The sequence below is a fragment of the Medicago truncatula genome, chromosome 8 (assembly GCF_003473485.1).
Source record: "Medicago truncatula cultivar Jemalong A17 chromosome 8, MtrunA17r5.0-ANR, whole genome shotgun sequence".
In the NCBI taxonomy this organism is placed as follows: Eukaryota; Viridiplantae; Streptophyta; class Magnoliopsida; order Fabales; family Fabaceae; genus Medicago; species Medicago truncatula.
In genome coordinates, this window is record NC_053049.1 from 46739707 (window position 1) to 46757167 (window position 17461).

Below are 17461 nucleotides of genomic sequence, written 5' to 3' on the forward strand. Positions count from 1 at the left end.
GGGACCTCTTGTCTCCGCTTCTGTTTTGCCTACCAGAGGACTTTATGGGCTGTGCTATTGATATTGCTGCTTCGGCTGGTGAGCTGCGCCCCATGTCTTATTGTCGGGGTATGGCCCTTCCCACTCATATTCTTTATGCGGATGATATTCTTATTTTTTGCACGGGGCTTAAAAGTAATATTTGTTGTCTTCTTCGCATTTTTAATGACTATTTTGAAGCTTCGGGGCAACTTATTAATTATGATAAAAGTAAATTCTTTTTTGGTGCGATGATAGCCTCCCGTAGGAATTTACTAGTGCAAATGTGTGGTTTCACTCCTGGTATTATTCCGTTTCAGTACCTTGGTTGTCCTATTTTTCAAGGGAAGCCTAAGTGCATTCATTTTAGAGTGACTGTGGACATAATCAAGGTGAAGTTAGCATCTTGCAAAGGCACCCTTCTAACCATTATGAGGCAGGTGCAGTTGGTTAAATCCATTGTTCATGGCATGCTGGTATACTCTATTCACATTTATAGATGGCCTATCAATTTGTTGAATCAATTAGATCAGTGGGTTAAAAACTCTGTGTGGAGTGGCGACATTTTTTCTCGAAAGATCTGCATGGTTGCTTGGAGAACTGTCTGTCTCTCGGGGAGGCGGGGGGCTTAGATTTTAAGCCAACCCGCATTATTAATAGCTCTTTGCTGCTTCATCTGAGTTGGAAATTGATTAATGATGACACTCAGTGTGCCTTGATGTTTAGGAAGTGTTTCCTTGCTTATGGGAGACCGATCTTGCATCACTTTAAATCCTCAGTTTGGCTAGGTGTGAGGGAGCATATTTCTACGGTTAATGCAAACTCCTTGTGGCTGATTGGTGACGGTGCTCATATTAATTTTTGGATGGATAACTCGCTTGGTACTCCTCTTGCAACTATTTTTAACATTCTGCATTCTCGCCATTTAACTTCCACTTTATCTGATTTTATTATTGATGGGAAACTTCAATTACCGGGTTGTTTCTTGATGAACCCTTTGCTGGAGGCTAGTGTTCAGAACATTGTTATTCATGTGACTCCTATTTTGGACCAGCGTGTTTGGCCTCTTTCTAAGGATGGTGAGCTAACTTCCAAATTCGCCTTTCTTTTTTTACATGGCATGTGGCCCTCTTTGGTTTGAACAGGTCTTGCCTGGCGCCCTTATATTCCTCCATCGCACTCCTTTACTTTCTGTCACCTTATGCATGGTAAGCTTCCTGTTTTTCTTTTGAGGGTTTTGGCTTAGCCCCTTTTTTGTACATACTTTTTTCCATTTCTTAATAATATTTATAGAGTAGGTGGTAGATGAGAAATTTTTTTTTTCTGCCCTTATTTAATTCCAAAAATACAAAAATGCCCTAGTTTTGAAAAAAATTGCATAAATGCCATACTTTTCAGAAACTACTGGTACCTTGCAACCCCCACTTGCGGGGTACCTTAAAAAAATTTAAAAAATGAACTACCCCGCAAGTGGGACTTGCGGCCTCCTTTTTTTTTTTTTTTTTTTTTTAAATTAAATAACTAACTACCACGCCTTTAATTTTTATTTTTTTTTAAAAAATTAATAGATTGCTACCCCCACTTGCGGGGTATGCTTTATTTTTTTAAAATTTTTTTTAATACCCCGCAAGCCCCACTTGCGGGTTTGTTTTTTGTTTTTTTTTTTAATTTTTATTATTAATAATAATAATAATAATAATAGTAATTATTAATAATAATAATAATAATAATAATATTAATAATAATAATAATATTAATCACTAGACATCCTATAAACAAAATAAAGACTAAATTTCTACTGATGTCTAATATTAATGCAATCTTTGCGGGAATGACCAGGCATCCTACAAACACCGCATCTTCTCTCAGTTTCCACATCGTCCATCTCGGTCCTAATGCGAGTAATTGGTGGACGACCTTTCTTTGCCCTACGCATTGACTTGTTGGGAACCACCTTCGGTCCTTCATAATTAGGCCAATATGTCTGGTGGTGAACCACGTCGAAGTGGATGTTGTATACGGCGTATACACACTCATTCGTGAATTTGTTATCGACAAAAGTCTTGTAGTCGTGACAAAAGCTAGAACATGCGGCAATGACATGTGAGCATGGTAGGTGTAACGCTCTAAACCGTCCACAGTCACACCATTTATTTTGCAGGTCCACTTTGTATTCTCCCTTTGGCAATCCTTCTTTATGATCGATGGTTTCACGGACGGAAAAGGTATATCGATCCCGGTCAAACTGAGTGACATGATGACTGTTGGATTTAATCACCTCATTCCTGAGATATTTCATGCTGTTTTCGGAGAATGGCTCACCAGAATTTACCCTTGCCGCTGCCTCATGTCCTCTTTTAGCAAACAAGGCCGCCAACCTGTAATATGATGCTTTCACGATAGCTGTGATCGGAAGTCCTCGAATACCCTTATACACGTTGTTTTGTGACTCTACCAAGTTACTTGTCATATGGCCCCATCGTCGACCATCATCATGTGATTGAGTCCACTTTTGTTTGGGAATATTGTCGACCCATGCTAAAGCCTTTCGGTCTGCAACAGCAATTTCAGAACGGTAGTATTCGAATGTAGGGATGTTCATGGCGTAACCTGCATTGTTTTGAAAAAAGTTAGATGTGTCATTTTAAACAAATAAAATGTCGAATTTACGTGGAAAGAGATATGATTTTTACCCATGCATTCAACTTTCTTCTTTAGTTCTCCATCCTTGAATGATCTCATAAAGTTTTGTGCAATGTGTCGGACACAATAAACATGGCTTGTCGGAGCATCGTGCCATCCATTCTGTGGATCATCATACGCGCTCTTTATCGACACATGTCTATCAGAAATGAGGCATATGTTCTCTTGTGGGGTGACATGCTGCCTTAAATTTTTCAAAAAGAAACTCCATGCCTCCTTGGTCTCGCCTTCCACAATTGCAAAAGCTATGGGAAATATCTTGTTGTTCCCATCTTGCGCAACAGCTAACAACAATGTTCCCTTGTATTTACCATACAACCAAGTTGCGTCAATTTGGACAATTGGTTTGCAGAATTCGAAACCTGAGATGCACGGACGAAAGGCCCAAAAGAGACGCTTGAAGACGGTCTCATTTGCCACTTCTGTTGATGGGTCTGATTGAAAATCAATTATTGTTCCTGGCAAATCTTTTTCCATGACCATCAACCACTGTGGTAGTTCTTCATAAGACTCCTCCCAATTACCATAAATTGATTCAATCGCCTTATTCCTTGCTCTCCATGCCTTTCTGTATGAAACTGTGTAATTAAATTTCTCTCGGATGTGTGCAATTATAACCTTCACTGTAATTGAGGCATCCATATATAGTAGTGATTTAACACTTTCACATATCACATTGTAACTAAGTTTGTGATGATCTTGTGTCATTTCTGTTGAGACACATGTATGATCATTCATGTTCCCAATCTCCCATTTATCAGTTTTTTTCCTCCACGAGGCCCGCAATTTGAAACCACATTTTGTATCTTTACATTTGATGACATACCTTTCAGGATCTGATTTTTTCACAATATAATCGGTTGATTTTTTCATGTGATAATATTTAATTGCGAGAATGCAATCATTCTTGTTATGAAATTGCATCCCTGGGGCAATACCTTGATCAACCGGAAGAGCCATTGAATGGTAAAGTTCAGTTGAGTGGTCATCGTTGACGTTGCGCATGGACCTTGGTGGGTTGTAAGAAGCTCTAATTGGTAAAATTGGTAGTTGTGGCAGATCGTCATCATCGTCTTCTTCGTTCTCGTCACCGTTTTGTGCGGCAAGGAGTTCTTCATCGTCATTGTCTTCATCATCTTGAACTTCATCAGTTGGTTGGTCTTGGAATTGGGAGGTGAATATATTGATTTCATCGTTCAAAGTTTCGGGTTGAGAGGGATGAGGTTGAGTTATTAGTTGCGGTGGTTCGTACACATTTTGTGACCACTGTGATTGAAACGGTTGCGATGACGGGTTGTAGTGCGGTTGGGACGATGACGATGAGGGATTGCAGTGTTGTGTGTTATATTGTTGTTGTGGTAGATTTTGGTGTTGACTAGAACTTGAGGGGTAATTTAACTCAAAATTAGATGTTGGATTCTTCATCTCAAACGTAACATAAAGCTCTATGTAGGACAACGAACTATGACTTTTATGTACGTTAAACATAAACTCGACATCGTCGTTATCAGTTATTCTTAACGCCTGGTAGTGGATTGCGGTAGCTCCAACAAACATGGGATTCCGGCACATAATTTCAGACACAACCATATTATCTCCGAGACATATTTTCTCCGCAATTCTTTTTTTGAGATGCAAGTAAGTACTAGCCATGCTGACTTTAAAACCTTTGGTATACTGACTTTGAAAAAAAATACCAGAATCATTTTGTTTAACTTCTCCATTATAGTACACAAAAACGTTTATATTTGATGCCATTGATTTGGTTTGGTCTTAAGAATGAGTAAGCGTGTATGAAGTAGAGTGGTTTGATGCAATATACTCGTAACATGCAGACCACATTTATAATATTTTGTGAGGTAAAATTTTAAAAAATTAAAAAAAAAAAATGGTTGGGGTACCACGCAACTTGTAGTTGCGGGTTAGCCCCCCACGCGCCAACTGGAGGGTACCACGCAACTTGTAGTTGCGGGTTAGTAGCACACGCGCCCCCCACGCGCCAGCTGGAGGGTACCCCGCAAGCTGGGGTTGCGAGGTAGGAGCACACGCGCCCCACGCGCCAGCTGGATTGGACAACGCGTACTGCTTTTTCATGGACTGCATGCATCACGTGATCAACCATGCATGTGTCATTTTGGTGAAAAATTTCTCCCAAGAAATTAATGTATTTTGCATGCAATAGTCATATCTTACTTGATTAATATGATACTGTTGAGTAGCATGCTTGTTGAACACCATGCTTCTGATGCAGTAGTCACTTCTATATTTATTGATGCAGTTGTCACTTCTATATTTATTTTAAGACTGTTGCTTTGCATGTGTTGTTGCTTTGCAGGTGTTGAATTAGTAAAAGATATGAATTGAATTCTTCACTTCATTCATTACGATACCACACAACTACTTCCCCTATTTACACATAACTTTACATTATAAATACTAGAACTATATTTTAACTCTTCAGACATATTCTACTTATCTCAATCCTTTCCTTACTCACTCACATTCCTTTCCTTACTCACTCACATACAACCAATATTTCAAACAAATTATATAAAGTAATGGCATACTTGTGGTTGGAAAATGATCACAGATCCAATGAAGAACATATCAGAAGATGGGTATATATAAATATTAATTTGTTAATGTCGTTTTCATTTTTTAATTATTAATACTACTCTTAATATTATAGTTCAATATTAATTTCAATATATATTGAACTATTTAAATTTATATTTTGATTATGTTTTAATTGTATTCATTTCTTATTTTTTTTGTTAGGATGCAGAGGGTGCACCTCTCGTCACCCGTACTAGACAACACATAATACCAAGTCCTCATATTGAAGAGTATCTACGTCAAACCGGATTTTTTGAGGTTTCTCAAATAGGGCGTTACAAAATCGATAGACACATCGTAACCGCTCTTGTAGAAAGGTGGCGGTCTGAAACACATACTTTTCATTTTCGAACGGGTGAATGCACAATCACGTTGGAAGACGTATATATGTTACTCGGATTACCTTTTTGCGGACCATTTGTTACGGCTCCTCCAAATCTTGCGTGGAACATTTGTGCTCAATTGTTGGGAATAACTCCTCCAGCAAATAAAACTGATGGTTTTACCCTCTCATTGTCGTGGTTAAAGGATAATCTGGTCGATAATAACTTCAGTGAACAATCTCCTCCGGAGGTAAAAATACAACACACTAGGAGGTACCTACTATACCTCTTTGGAGGGTTCTTGTTTCCTAATACAACTGGATTATTTGTGCACAACTCCTGGTTGTATTTGTTAATGGATTTTAATCTAACAAGAAACTATAGTTGGGGATCGGCAGTGTTGACTTACCTTTATCGTGGCTTGTGTGAGGCATCACACCCAAATGTAAAAGCACTAACAGGATGTCATTTCCTGTTACAAGTTTGGGGATGTTGTCGGTTGAGTTATATCGCTCCGAAAAATGATAACCCACTCCAGTGGCCGCTTGGATTAAAGTAATCGTGATCAATTTTTTTTTTAATATTTATTTCGTCACATTTTCTCACTTCTTATTAATATTATTATTTGATAAATTAGTTACTAAATTGTTTATATCATTTGTTAGATGGACAGGTGCAGGTTCAAGATACTATGAAAATCCAAGCCATGACACTATTTCTTACCGAAAAAAGTTTGATGACATACTACCCCATGATGTAATATTATAATTGACTTTTTAATTATGACTTTATATATATATCAAAATTGTTAACCTTACACTACATCTTATCTCTTGTGCTAGTTTAAATGGAGACCATACAAGAATGTTCCACACAACTTGCCTGAAGAATATTGGGAGTGGACTGCAACAAGTTACCTTATATGTTTTGACAAAGTTGAATGGCATCCAACTGATAGGGTCAAGCTCCAATTTGGTCTGCCACAAGAAATACCAGGGCCCCCACGAGACATGACACAGTACCATGTAATAGACAAACGGTTCAAGACGTGGTACAAATCAAATGGTTATCGCTTTCCACAAGAGTGCGAACATTGGGACAACCGACGGAGTCATACTTTACCACGCATGCGGCCAAGATCACTCACCCACACTCATGCGTATATTGAGTGGTTGACAACCACATGCAACCCACGTCTAAGGATTTCAATTGAAACAAACCCATCAAATTCAGATCCAGACGAAGCCGAAGAAGAAGAGCCGGAACATGAACCTGAAATTCGCAACAACCAAACACCAATTCATGATGATTTTTGGGATCAAGACATTTTTTCTCAACTACAAGATCATCAATCCCAACCACATACAACCCAAAACATTCATGGTTCTGTAATGTATGAATTTCTCGACACCCCCCAACAAAACATCATCCAACCACCACCATATACCTCCCCGAGAAATGCATATGAGCCCCATTATCAGTCAACTTATGGTTACAATGACCCAAACCAAGCTGGCGCATCCAACAACAACTACTTCTCCTATAATGACCCAAACCAAGCTGGACCGTCCAACACCAATTACCCCCCCTACAGCAACCCACAGTACCCAATGTACACCAACCAAAACTACAACCACCCACCAACACCAACAAACCTATTATCTCACTTTTCTCCGGCTTCGTTGAACTCTAGTGATCAATTTCTGGATATGGGATGGCCAACAAGGGAACACGATGTGTCATTGTCATTGGGTTATGGTAGTCAAATACAATCAGCTGCAGATAACAACGACGAAGACCAACATGACCCTCAAGTAAATCGCGGAAGAAATCGTCGAAGACGAGGGTGTGGGACAGCCGGGCATTTATAATAATTGTAGATATCATGATATTTAATATGTTTATTATTTTTTTTCCTTCTTTTTTTTATTATTTTTTTTATTTTAAAATTTAAAAAAAAAAACAAAAAACAAACCCGCAAGTGGGGCTTGCGGGGTATTAAAAAAATTAAAAAAAAAAAATAAGCATACCCCGCAAGTGGGGGTAGCAACCTATTAATTTTAAAAAAAAAAAAAAAAAAAATAGGCGTGTAGTTATTTAGTTTAAAAAAAAAAAAAAAAAAAAAGAGGCCGCAAGTCCCACTTGCGGGGTAGTTCATTTTTTAAATTTTTTTAAGGTACCCCGCAAGTGGGGGTTGCAAGGTACCAAATATTTCTGAAAAGTAGGGCATTTATACAATTTTTTTCAAAACTAGGGTATTTTTGTATTTTTGGAATTAAATAAGGGCAGAAAAAAAAAATTCGGTAGATGATGGAGGTGACAGTTGGGTGCCAACCTAGTTGGGATGTTTCTGTCTCCTCTTGATATCGTTCCTACTTCTTTGCATATAAAAAATAAAATTGATTTTTGGTCAAAAAATGTTCGAACCAATTAAATCTTTATCGGTTTGATTTGGTTCAGTTTTTACTGTTTTTTAAAAAAGAAATGTAACCAAACTATTTAGTTTGGTTCAGTTTGGATCACTTCGGTTATCGATTTATTTGAAAATACAATTGAAAAATCCATAATTTCATAAATTTGCATTTCATGCATTCAACATACTCAAGTATTTCATAGAACTTTGTTTTCCATATTCTATGTTTTTCAAATTACAAAGACATCCCTTAAAAAAGAAACACTACAAGATGTTTTTGTATTTGAATATATCCATAAATAACAATGAGATGTGTTATTTGAACAATCATTTGTCTGATATGTTTTGTTACAAACATAAATTTACAAAGAAAAATTATTGACACAAAAATCAAAATAATTGAGAGAAAGTAAAAAGGTAATGTGAGTGTGAAATAAAAAATTATTTGTAAAAGTTACTCCATCACAAAATTATAAAATTGCGCTAGACGTCCTTTATATTATTCTTATTTTTAATATATTTGTAAAATATATTTTTTCCAAGTAGGATGAAGTTTTGAATTAAAATACTAATTTGGAATGAAGTTGAAGAATCCTAATTTATTTTAATTTGAAGTATTTATAATTTTATTTTTTGAATTAAAATACTAATAATAAAATATTATTGGAACAATTTTTTGGTTATAACATTCCATTTTTGTGTGTGTAAGAAGAAGAGTGTTATTGGATGAGGACCACAAATATAACCCAACGCATATGCCACGTAAAGCCAATGAATGGGCTGCTTTCATTTCGTGTGCGGAACAACAAATACTATTAAACAATAAACCACTGGAACCAAAAATCAAAAGATATTTCATTTTCATTCTGGAACTTTTTATATAATTAAATTAAATTAATAATATAAGAAAAGAGATATTTTACTTTGACAAATGAAATGAGTGATTAAGACTTGTTCATTTAAGTTAATCTGGTTGATTAAATTGAAAAAGTGACGCACAGCTTAAACTATTATATATAGCTTTCTTTATATTCAGACACAAGACAGATTCCTTGCAAAAAAACAACAAGGTGAGGTAGTTTTCTGCGTTAGAATCAATCAATCAATCAAATCCGAGAAAGAACAAAGAAGAAAAATAAAAAATAAAAAAGAGGAGTCACAGACACAAATTAATCAATCCGTAATTACCCCATTAATTCAGGTTTATTTCCTTTTTAATTTCATATATTTTGCACTTTCTTTGCTTACTCTTCAATTCTCCTTTTCTTTTCTTCTTCACGATCTCATCTAGGTTTTCACTTTCTCTCTCTCGTTTCGTTCATCAAATTCGAATCCTTCATCTCATCTCATCTCATCAAATATTTGTTTTAATTTTAATTCCAACAATTATGCATTCATCACTATTATATTATATAATTCTTACCTAGATCCAGAATTTCAGGATACCTCAATTATTCAATTTTTGTTTTCCATCTCAATTTTACATGCAAATGCAATTCTATTATATTCAATTTTATTTTGGTGAAAAAAAAATTGATTTCGATTCCATTTGTTTTCAGGTCTGTGCCTCCTCTTGATATAATAGCTAGGTTCTAGTTTCCTGGACCGAAAATTAAAGAGGAAAAGATGGATTATGAAAGCAATAGTTGGATTTGGGAAGGGGTGTACTACTATCCACATCTGTTTGGTGGTTTAATGGTTACTGCTGCTTTGTTGGGTTTGTCAACCAGTTACTTTGGTGTTATTGGGGTTCCTTCATTGCCATTGCCGTGCTCTTGGTATAATTTGGGGAAGAAGAAGAAGACTGGGAAGAGACGTGTTCGTGTTTACATGGATGGATGTTTTGATCTGATGCATTATGGTCATGCTAATGCACTCAGACAAGCAAAGGCGTTAGGTGATGAATTGGTTGTTGGACTTGTTAGTGATGAGGAGATCGTCGCCAATAAAGGGCCTCCAGTTTTGTCCATGGATGAGAGGTATATTTTTTTCTGTCTAAAATGTAAAATTCCAGTATGTTTTGGAATCTTATAACATGTTAGATGACCCTTTTTAGTTTCAAACTACGAAAGTATGAAACCACTACTTGTTAACTGTAACAATAGGAGTTCCATGTCAGACATAAGCAAACTTGGGTTTGCTTGGATGGCTAATGTGCCAGCAGGGCTTGTTCAATAGTTAACATGCTAGAGGAAGATGCCGATATGGTAGAAGTTATAGAAACATCATGTAATCAACTCCAGAAATTTGATGTTGTATAATGTATAGCTTAGTTGTTGTCATTAATGCTAAAGCTAACTTATTATGTTGGGCTTTTGTCAAAAAAAACTTATTATCATGGTCTCTTTATTGTATTAGTGATTTTGAAAACGAAATCTTGGAAGCCAGCTTATTATTTGAAAATGTGTTTGTCTTCCAGGTTGGCCCTTGTCAGTGGATTGAAGTGGGTGGATGAGGTCATCACTGATGCTCCTTATGCAATTACTGAGACATTCTTGAACCGTCTCTTTCATGAATACAACATTGACTATGTCATACACGGCGATGATCCTTGCCTGCTTCCTGATGGAACAGATGCTTATGCTGCGGCAAAGAAAGCTGGTCGTTACAAGCAAATTAAACGTACTGAAGGAGTTTCCAGTACAGATATCGTAGGTACTGAATTTTTATATAAATCCAGGAGTTCTGTGAATTGTGGCCACATCTTTTGTTTGATAGATATTTTTTGTTTAGGGGTGTGGGTCCAAGTGTTTTGCTGGGAGAAAAATGGTCCTGCAGGATAAATATTTTACGTGTGTGTACTTAGTCTTCATATGATGAAATATATACCTGGACTTCTTTAACACATGGTGTGGGGCAAGGCATCATAATCAATGCCTTCTTGATTCTCCTCAATTAATTTCAATAGTCATTATTAAGATAATCATATGCATTTGATCTAACTACGTTTCAATACAGGAAGAATAATGTCTTCTTTAAAAGAGCAAAAAATTTGTGAAGATCGCAATGGCACTGATGTAAAGCCCCAAGAAGAATGCCAGTCAAAGGTTTCCCACATATCCCAGTTCCTACCAACTTCCCGACGTATTGTTCAGTTTTCAAATGGCAAGGTATTTGGTTACTTGTATAATCCACTCTTTCAATTTTTTTTACATATTTGGTTCATAATTCTACAAACCAATTTGTGTTTCTCTAGGTGAACTTTCAGTTTAATATGTTTCTTTCGCTTCTTTAAGAGCTATACTAAATCGTATCAATTCAAAATTATGTGACGTTTGGTGGTTTTAAGGGTAAATTGGGTAGTAGTGGGAATTTGTTTTCTTCAATATAGTTTTCTTATTGTCTGATAATCCATTGTCTATCTTATTGTAGGGTCCCGGACCAAATGCTCGTATTGTATACATTGATGGAGCATTTGATCTCTTCCATGCAGGCCATGTTCAGGTATAGATAGGTTTCATGTAGGGTGTGGTTTATTATCCTCAATTAAATGCTTAAGTTCACGGATCACCTTGACCCAATAGACAGGAACCATTTGATCCAATTATCCTGATATGATTGTGTTTGATTCATTATTTTGTGTTGTATCAGATGCTTAAGAGGGCTAGGGAACTTGGAGATTTTCTTTTAGTTGGTATCCACTCTGATGAGACTGTGAGGTATTCATGTTAACTTTATGTGTATTCTAGAGTATTCATGCCGACCATTGATGAGAAACTAACATATTCCCTGCAGCGAAAATCGAGGAAATCACTATCCAATTATGCATCTGCATGAGCGGAGCCTTAGCGTGCTAGCTTCCCGTTATGTTGATGAAGTCATTATTGGTGCACCTTTGGAAATCACAAAGGATATGGTGTGTCCCCGATTCTGCATTATCTGTATCTCATTCAAGTTACTTGCAATTGTAATTGGTGTATTGACTTGCACTCACCACTCATTTTTTTCTATCTATTTTACTCTCTTTTTTATAACAACAAATTTTTCTCGTGTACTCAAGTGAAGGATTTAATTCTTTTATGCATGATAGTTTCACAAAGAGAAATATTAGCACAGCACACCTTAATGCTCAGCTCTGGTCTGGATTATATAGTGGAGCCAGCATGATATATTGTGATGAAAGTAGTGTCCATGAATGTGTTGATAGCTTTTTCCGTCTCATGTAAAATCACCCGGTTCATTTGTCTTCTTGAAATGATTGAATTACAACTTCTTGTTCACATACATTTCATCTGCTTGTCATAGGGCATCTGAAATATTCATGAACATAATTTGAACCCATTGTACATTTTTCATTTTCATAAGGTTTATATTTTTTTTGGAATCAAACAGATCACAACTTTCAATATCTCACTAGTTGTTCACGGCACTGTTGCTGAGAAGTCATTACCCGTAAGTTTTCCTTTTTTTTCTTTTTCTTTTTCCGTTCCATGTATAATACAATATCACTTTCTTTATTGGTTGGCCTGTTACTAAACAAGTTGGTATCGTGCAGAGTGAAAAAGATCCATATGAAGTTCCGAAGAGCATTGGCATATTCCGCTTGCTTGAAAGCCCAAAAGATATTACTACTACCTCAGTAGCTCAAAGAATAATGGCCAATCATGATGCTTATGTGGTAATTTCTTTTTGCCCTCTTTTTGGTTTTCGTTATGGAAGCCTTATCAGTTCCTATGTTAAGTTATTTGAAACTTTACGCAATTGACGCTTTTTCTGTCAAAATTCTAATAAATATTTTAGTTTAAGTAATGACATGGTTTTGTGCTTTTGTCTGATGCAGAAACGCAATGCTAAGAAAGCCAAGAGTGAGAAGAGATACTATGAAGAGAGAAAATACGTATCTGGAGACTAGGATGTGTAGACTTAGTTTGTTTTTGCTCTACAAACTCAACCCTGTGATGGTGATGCTTGATAGTAGCAGGAAATCTATACATTTGTGAAGGACGACTAGTACAGAGTATGACATAGAATGAGATTATTGTAGATTACTTGGGAATAACATTGTACTATAGTGTCCTGACATTTTTTTCTTGTCATCTGAAAGGCTCCTATGTGGTTAGCCCCACAAGTTTTATGTCATTTGTCTTTTTGCTCTGGTTTTGCTCTATTATTTGATGTATGTATTTCAGTTATACGCAATCACGATGGCTCTTTGCTATTTTATTTATTTCAATTTAATGGAAGCACTTTTTTTGGAACGTGGAGAACATGTCCGATTGCTTCCCATGACAAGTGGTATATTATAAATAACAATGTTATTTGAACATCAATTTGATTGACAACCATATTTTTACAAAGAAAAGTATGTGTTGGCACAAAAATCAAAGCAATAGAGAGAGTAAAAATATAACTTGAATATGAGAGAGAAATTTGTCACAAAAGTTGTTAGAAAATGGATGTACAAATATCATTTCTCTATTATAAACCATCAGACCTTGCACATGCGATGCTATATTTGTTCTATGCATTTTTATTTTTTTTTTGACAAGGTATTTGTCCTATAAACAAGCCCCGTATTTTCGGATAATTTTTTGGACAGTTGTCTATTTTCTTATACTATTAATCTCTTATCATGTTTTTACTCTTATTTTCCTCTCTTTATTTTATTTTTTTTACCAATAAGAGGAGAGACAATTTCTTAAAAATTGTCACAAAATAAATGTACAAATATCATAATATAAACTCATCTTAAGTAAATTGTCCGATGTTCATAACTTAAAAGTTCAAAATGAAAATGTACAAAAAAAAAAAAAAAAAAATTTCAAAACGAAATGAAACAGATTTACGGGACCTAAGCCAAATCTAAAAGTAATTTAAAAGCCAAATACCTCCATGAGTCCTTTAAATTTTACGTTTGTTTCAGATATGTCCTTTAAGTTTTTAAGATTTCAGATAAGTCCTTTAAATTTCAAGTTTGTTTCAAATAGATCATTTCTGTCAACATCCGTTAAACCAAAGTTGTTCTACCCGTTAAACCAAAACAGCTGATATGTCCGTTGATTGGTGATTTGGTTCTCTCTGACACTTGACATCAATTTTTCCCCCAACTAATTCAACTTTGGCTTAACGGAGGTTGACAGAAAGGACTTATCTGAAACATACTCGAAACTTAAAGGACCAATCTGAAACCTTAAAAACTTAAAAGACCCATCTTAACCAAACTCGAAACTTAAAAAGACCTATCTGAAACTTTAAAAACTTAAAAGGATCTATCTGAAACAAACATGAAACTTAAAGGATTCGGGAAAGTATTCGACAAATTTAAAATAAAATTGATTTTAGCCTAAAATAAACTATAAGCATTTTCTTCGCTGTGTATATTGTGTATAGTAAAAAAAATCTACATTTTCCAGTAAAGACTTTCAGGCATAGAACACTACAATCAGAATGAAGATTAACAAAAATTAATATATTTGTGTTAACATTTGAAAAAAAACTCCGTGTACGGTGTCTCTCGTATTGTTCGTACTCGAGTGAAGTTTTATATATATATATATATATATATATATATATATATATATATATATATGTATATATATGGATAATATGTGAAACATTCCGATCATCACAACAATAATGGCAGCAATTTGTCTAAAAAATGTAGCCTTGAATAAATGAACACAATGTCTTGTTTTCTGAAGAACACATTGTCTTTTTTTAACTATCCAGATTTTAGAAGAATTGAGCTATAGTAATTTAAAGTTTACTCGAACCTAAGTAAAATATGACTAAAAATTATTTCAATCAAAATCTGAACCCGAACTCTTTCCAATATAATCGATAATAACACTCATACTACTTAATTTCAATCACTATGTATGTTAAATACAACATTTTCTATCAAGTTTTCGAAACAATAATTTTTTGTGCGCAATTTGAACTCTTACCCACTAATGATGCGTCATTATGCATTTTATTGACCAAAGGGTTACGTTGAAAGAAGTTAGGGGACAAATTGGTCCATATACTAGGGAGCACTTTTATTTACTCCTTATAACAAATTTTTAAACTCTATCAACTCATTTCATCATCATCTCCCTCCTTCCTCGTTTCCCCTCTCTTCTTATATTGAAAAAAGATATTTATGTGATAAGTTCAAATGTAACAATGGTTCTAGGTCTTCCTCTCCTCGATTTTTTTAAAGTTAGAGCTGAAGGATTTTTTATTTTTTTTATCTCTAATGTAATTGTAAACGTGAGGTAAGAGCATGTATTACGAATTTACGATTGTGTATCAGTGAAGTCTAAGACTATCTTGATAAAGAACACAGTACGCGGAACAATCGATAGAAAAGTTTTTAAAAGTTCAATTAAAAGACAACACAAGTTCGCTTAAAATTGAGTATAATTTTGGTTTTCAATTAAAATCACAACTAAATTTTATAATTTTATGACCGCCACTCATGCCACCTCTAATCACCACTCTAATTACCTCATATTATCATTCAAACAACTAGACAGTGAACTGAAATAAGATTTTATTTGAACTACGAGAGAATCATAATGTCTCACCATGAATGAATGAATGAATCAAGCATAAAACAGAACATTGATTTTTCATTGCTACTTGAAATGTCTTTTGGAACAAATACAAGGAACTCCATGATCCCATCTTGGTCACTCACCCATATTGACATTGACCAAACAAAAACCATATTTATCTCAAGCAAAACTAAAAACTAAGGTCGAGACTGTCTAGGGTAATCTAGCATTCTAATTATAAAGTGAACAACTAGACAATGATAAAAACTAGTTAAATATTTTCAACGGGTCCAAGTGATGGGAGTTGAAGTGTTTTGAGGAATCTGAGGTAAGAAACAGTGTTGCTGGAACCCCTCAGCTTGGTGATGTAGATTTAGCATTGCTGGATAGTTATAATTTGAAGAGTTGTTGTCTTCTTGTTCTACATCCATCATTGCTCCTTCATCTTCTTGTTCTTCTCCCATTTCATCAGCTTCCATCAACTCTATTGTATTTGAGTTATTCTTATCTTCAGAACAAGAGGTTGAAGGTTGGGGAACCCAAGGCACAATAGCCAAACGACGATTGTCCTCCTCGTTTTGGTCCTGATTGTCTGAATAATCACATTGTTTTGACCACGATAGTTGATCTGTAATTAATTAAAATTAAATCAATATAAAAATCTACTCAAGATAAGATGTAAAGCATGTTTGGATAAACAACTTATGTAAGTTTAAACGAGCTATTTCGATAGCAAATGATAAAATCAAGTTAAATTGTTTTCCTATATTTAATTTATAAGTTGTTTTTCTAAGCTATCTTGGAGAATTTATAAAAATAAGCCGAAGAAAAATGTCATTAGTTGTTCACAAAAGTTCTTCTAAACAATAATTACAAAACTTATACGAGAGATTAGGGAATGATAGTTAAAAATAAAAATAAAAAGATAGTGGGAATTAAGGAAAAGACATACTATTTTTGATGTGAGAGATAAGATCGGAACTGAGAGTGAGAGAGAAATCGGAAGGAGAATGAAGATTCATGGGTTTGAAGAGTACAAGAGCCCTCTCATCGTTAGGAACTGGTAAGGATTCACCTTCTTCTTCCACAATCGGAGGCAATTCAGGATCCTAATCAGAATAATCGAAAAGTTAATAACAAAATTGAAACAATCCAAGAATAAGAGAGAGAGAGGTACGTACGAGGCGGCGAATTTTAGTAGCCGGAGAAGAAAGAGAGAAATCGGAGAAATCGTCACCGATTTGAACGACGGTGCCATCGAGTTTCCTCTTCAACAACTTGAAGTGTCCAGAAGAAGCCATGTTAACCGTTACACAGATCAAAATTAGGGTTTGTAGAGTGTCGAGTTGTTTGTTGAAATTGAATGAATTATATTATGAAAGAGAAACTAAAAAAGGTGGGAAGAAATAATATTGAGGAAGCGGGTATAGTGTCTAGATTTCTCTCGAATTCTTTCTCCTTTTTCCTTCCAAAACCTTCTACCCTTTTCTCACGTGTCTGCGTGCGTGTCACTATCTTCATTTTTTCGTAGCAAAAATATCTCTTCTTAATCACCGTTACTATTTCCAACTAATGCTAATAATTAATAAAAATAATAACATTGCTGTTGTTGATCTTATACTAATTATACAAAATAATTTTTATATCATATAACCAAAAAAATAAATTGTACAAAACAAAGTATAAAAAAAATTGCACTTAAAAAAACAATATGTTTATCTTTTTCAATAACACCAAAAGAATACAACCAAATAAAATAAATTCTTATCTATATTTTTTTTTTTAAGAAGCTAAATTAGTTCACCCTTCTTATCCCTATTAATGACACCAACAACACACAAGCATTCTATTTTCTAATTCAATTTTTTATTTACAAACTAATTCAAAGTCTCAATTACGAGCAAGTT

General features: G+C 34.9%; 4 protein-coding genes across 5 annotated transcripts; 2 read left to right on the plus strand and 2 right to left on the minus strand.

The window, feature by feature from the left end:
- Positions 1 to 1813: 1813 nt before the first annotated feature.
- Positions 1814 to 4374, minus strand: LOC112417450 (uncharacterized). The gene is made up of 2 exons (XM_024773148.1): positions 2712 to 4374; positions 1814 to 2628 (listed from the first exon to the last, which is right to left on the minus strand). Exons 1-2 carry the CDS (start codon positions 4372 to 4374, stop codon positions 1814 to 1816), a joined length of 2478 nt encoding a protein of 825 aa, XP_024628916.1.
- Positions 4375 to 5279: 905 nt separating this feature from the next.
- On the plus strand, positions 5280 to 7581 carry LOC120577591 (serine/threonine-protein phosphatase 7 long form homolog). The gene is made up of 4 exons (XM_039829200.1): positions 5280 to 5339; positions 5500 to 5933; positions 6326 to 6416; positions 6503 to 7581. The coding sequence occupies exons 1-4, from the start codon at positions 5280 to 5282 to the stop codon at positions 7529 to 7531; spliced, it is 1614 nt and encodes a 537-aa protein (XP_039685134.1). The 3' UTR covers positions 7532 to 7581.
- Positions 7582 to 9102: 1521 nt separating this feature from the next.
- Positions 9103 to 13256, plus strand: LOC11438457 (ethanolamine-phosphate cytidylyltransferase). 2 transcript variants are annotated; one of them, XM_003630571.4, is made up of 10 exons: positions 9103 to 9274; positions 9633 to 10052; positions 10493 to 10728; positions 11032 to 11183; positions 11446 to 11517; positions 11665 to 11732; positions 11809 to 11929; positions 12406 to 12465; positions 12569 to 12691; positions 12854 to 13256. In XM_003630571.4, exons 2-10 carry the CDS (start codon positions 9700 to 9702, stop codon positions 12923 to 12925), a joined length of 1257 nt encoding a protein of 418 aa, XP_003630619.1. In that variant the 5' UTR covers positions 9103 to 9274; positions 9633 to 9699; the 3' UTR covers positions 12926 to 13256. The 2 variants fall into 2 exon arrangements, with proteins under 2 accessions (XP_003630619.1, XP_024628540.1); XM_024772772.2 differs by lacking the exon at positions 9103 to 9274 and adding an exon at positions 9292 to 9364.
- Positions 13257 to 15598: 2342 nt separating this feature from the next.
- LOC11432656 (uncharacterized) lies at positions 15599 to 17036 on the minus strand. The gene is made up of 3 exons (XM_003630574.3): positions 16736 to 17036; positions 16507 to 16663; positions 15599 to 16182 (listed from the first exon to the last, which is right to left on the minus strand). The coding sequence occupies exons 1-3, from the start codon at positions 16853 to 16855 to the stop codon at positions 15836 to 15838; spliced, it is 624 nt and encodes a 207-aa protein (XP_003630622.1). The 5' UTR covers positions 16856 to 17036; the 3' UTR covers positions 15599 to 15835.
- Between the last annotated feature and the right edge of the window lie 425 nt (positions 17037 to 17461).

Excerpts from the sequence above, each read along its gene's own strand:
- LOC112417450 (XM_024773148.1), bottom strand. The coding sequence starts at position 4,374 with ATGGCTAGTACTTACTTGCATCTCAAAAAAAGAATTGCGGAGAAAATA. Across the intron at positions 2,629-2,711 it reads GAAGAAAGTTGAATGCATGG|GTTACGCCATGAACATCCCT; the intron begins GTAAAAATCATA and ends AAAACAATGCAG.
- LOC120577591 (XM_039829200.1), top strand. The coding sequence starts at position 5,280 with ATGGCATACTTGTGGTTGGAAAATGATCACAGATCCAATGAAGAACAT. Across the intron at positions 5,340-5,499 it reads AAGAACATATCAGAAGATGG|GATGCAGAGGGTGCACCTCT; the intron begins GTATATATAAAT and ends TTTTTTTGTTAG. Across the intron at positions 6,417-6,502 it reads ATGACATACTACCCCATGAT|TTTAAATGGAGACCATACAA; the intron begins GTAATATTATAA and ends CTCTTGTGCTAG.
- LOC11438457 (XM_003630571.4), top strand. The coding sequence starts at position 9,700 with ATGGATTATGAAAGCAATAGTTGGATTTGGGAAGGGGTGTACTACTAT. Across the intron at positions 10,053-10,492 it reads GTTTTGTCCATGGATGAGAG|GTTGGCCCTTGTCAGTGGAT; the intron begins GTATATTTTTTT and ends TTTGTCTTCCAG. Across the intron at positions 11,184-11,445 it reads TTCAGTTTTCAAATGGCAAG|GGTCCCGGACCAAATGCTCG; the intron begins GTATTTGGTTAC and ends ATCTTATTGTAG.
- LOC11432656 (XM_003630574.3), bottom strand. The coding sequence starts at position 16,855 with ATGGCTTCTTCTGGACACTTCAAGTTGTTGAAGAGGAAACTCGATGGC. Across the intron at positions 16,664-16,735 it reads CTACTAAAATTCGCCGCCTC|GATCCTGAATTGCCTCCGAT; the intron begins GTACGTACCTCT and ends TATTCTGATTAG. Across the intron at positions 16,183-16,506 it reads TATCTCTCACATCAAAAATA|ATCAACTATCGTGGTCAAAA; the intron begins GTATGTCTTTTC and ends AATTAATTACAG.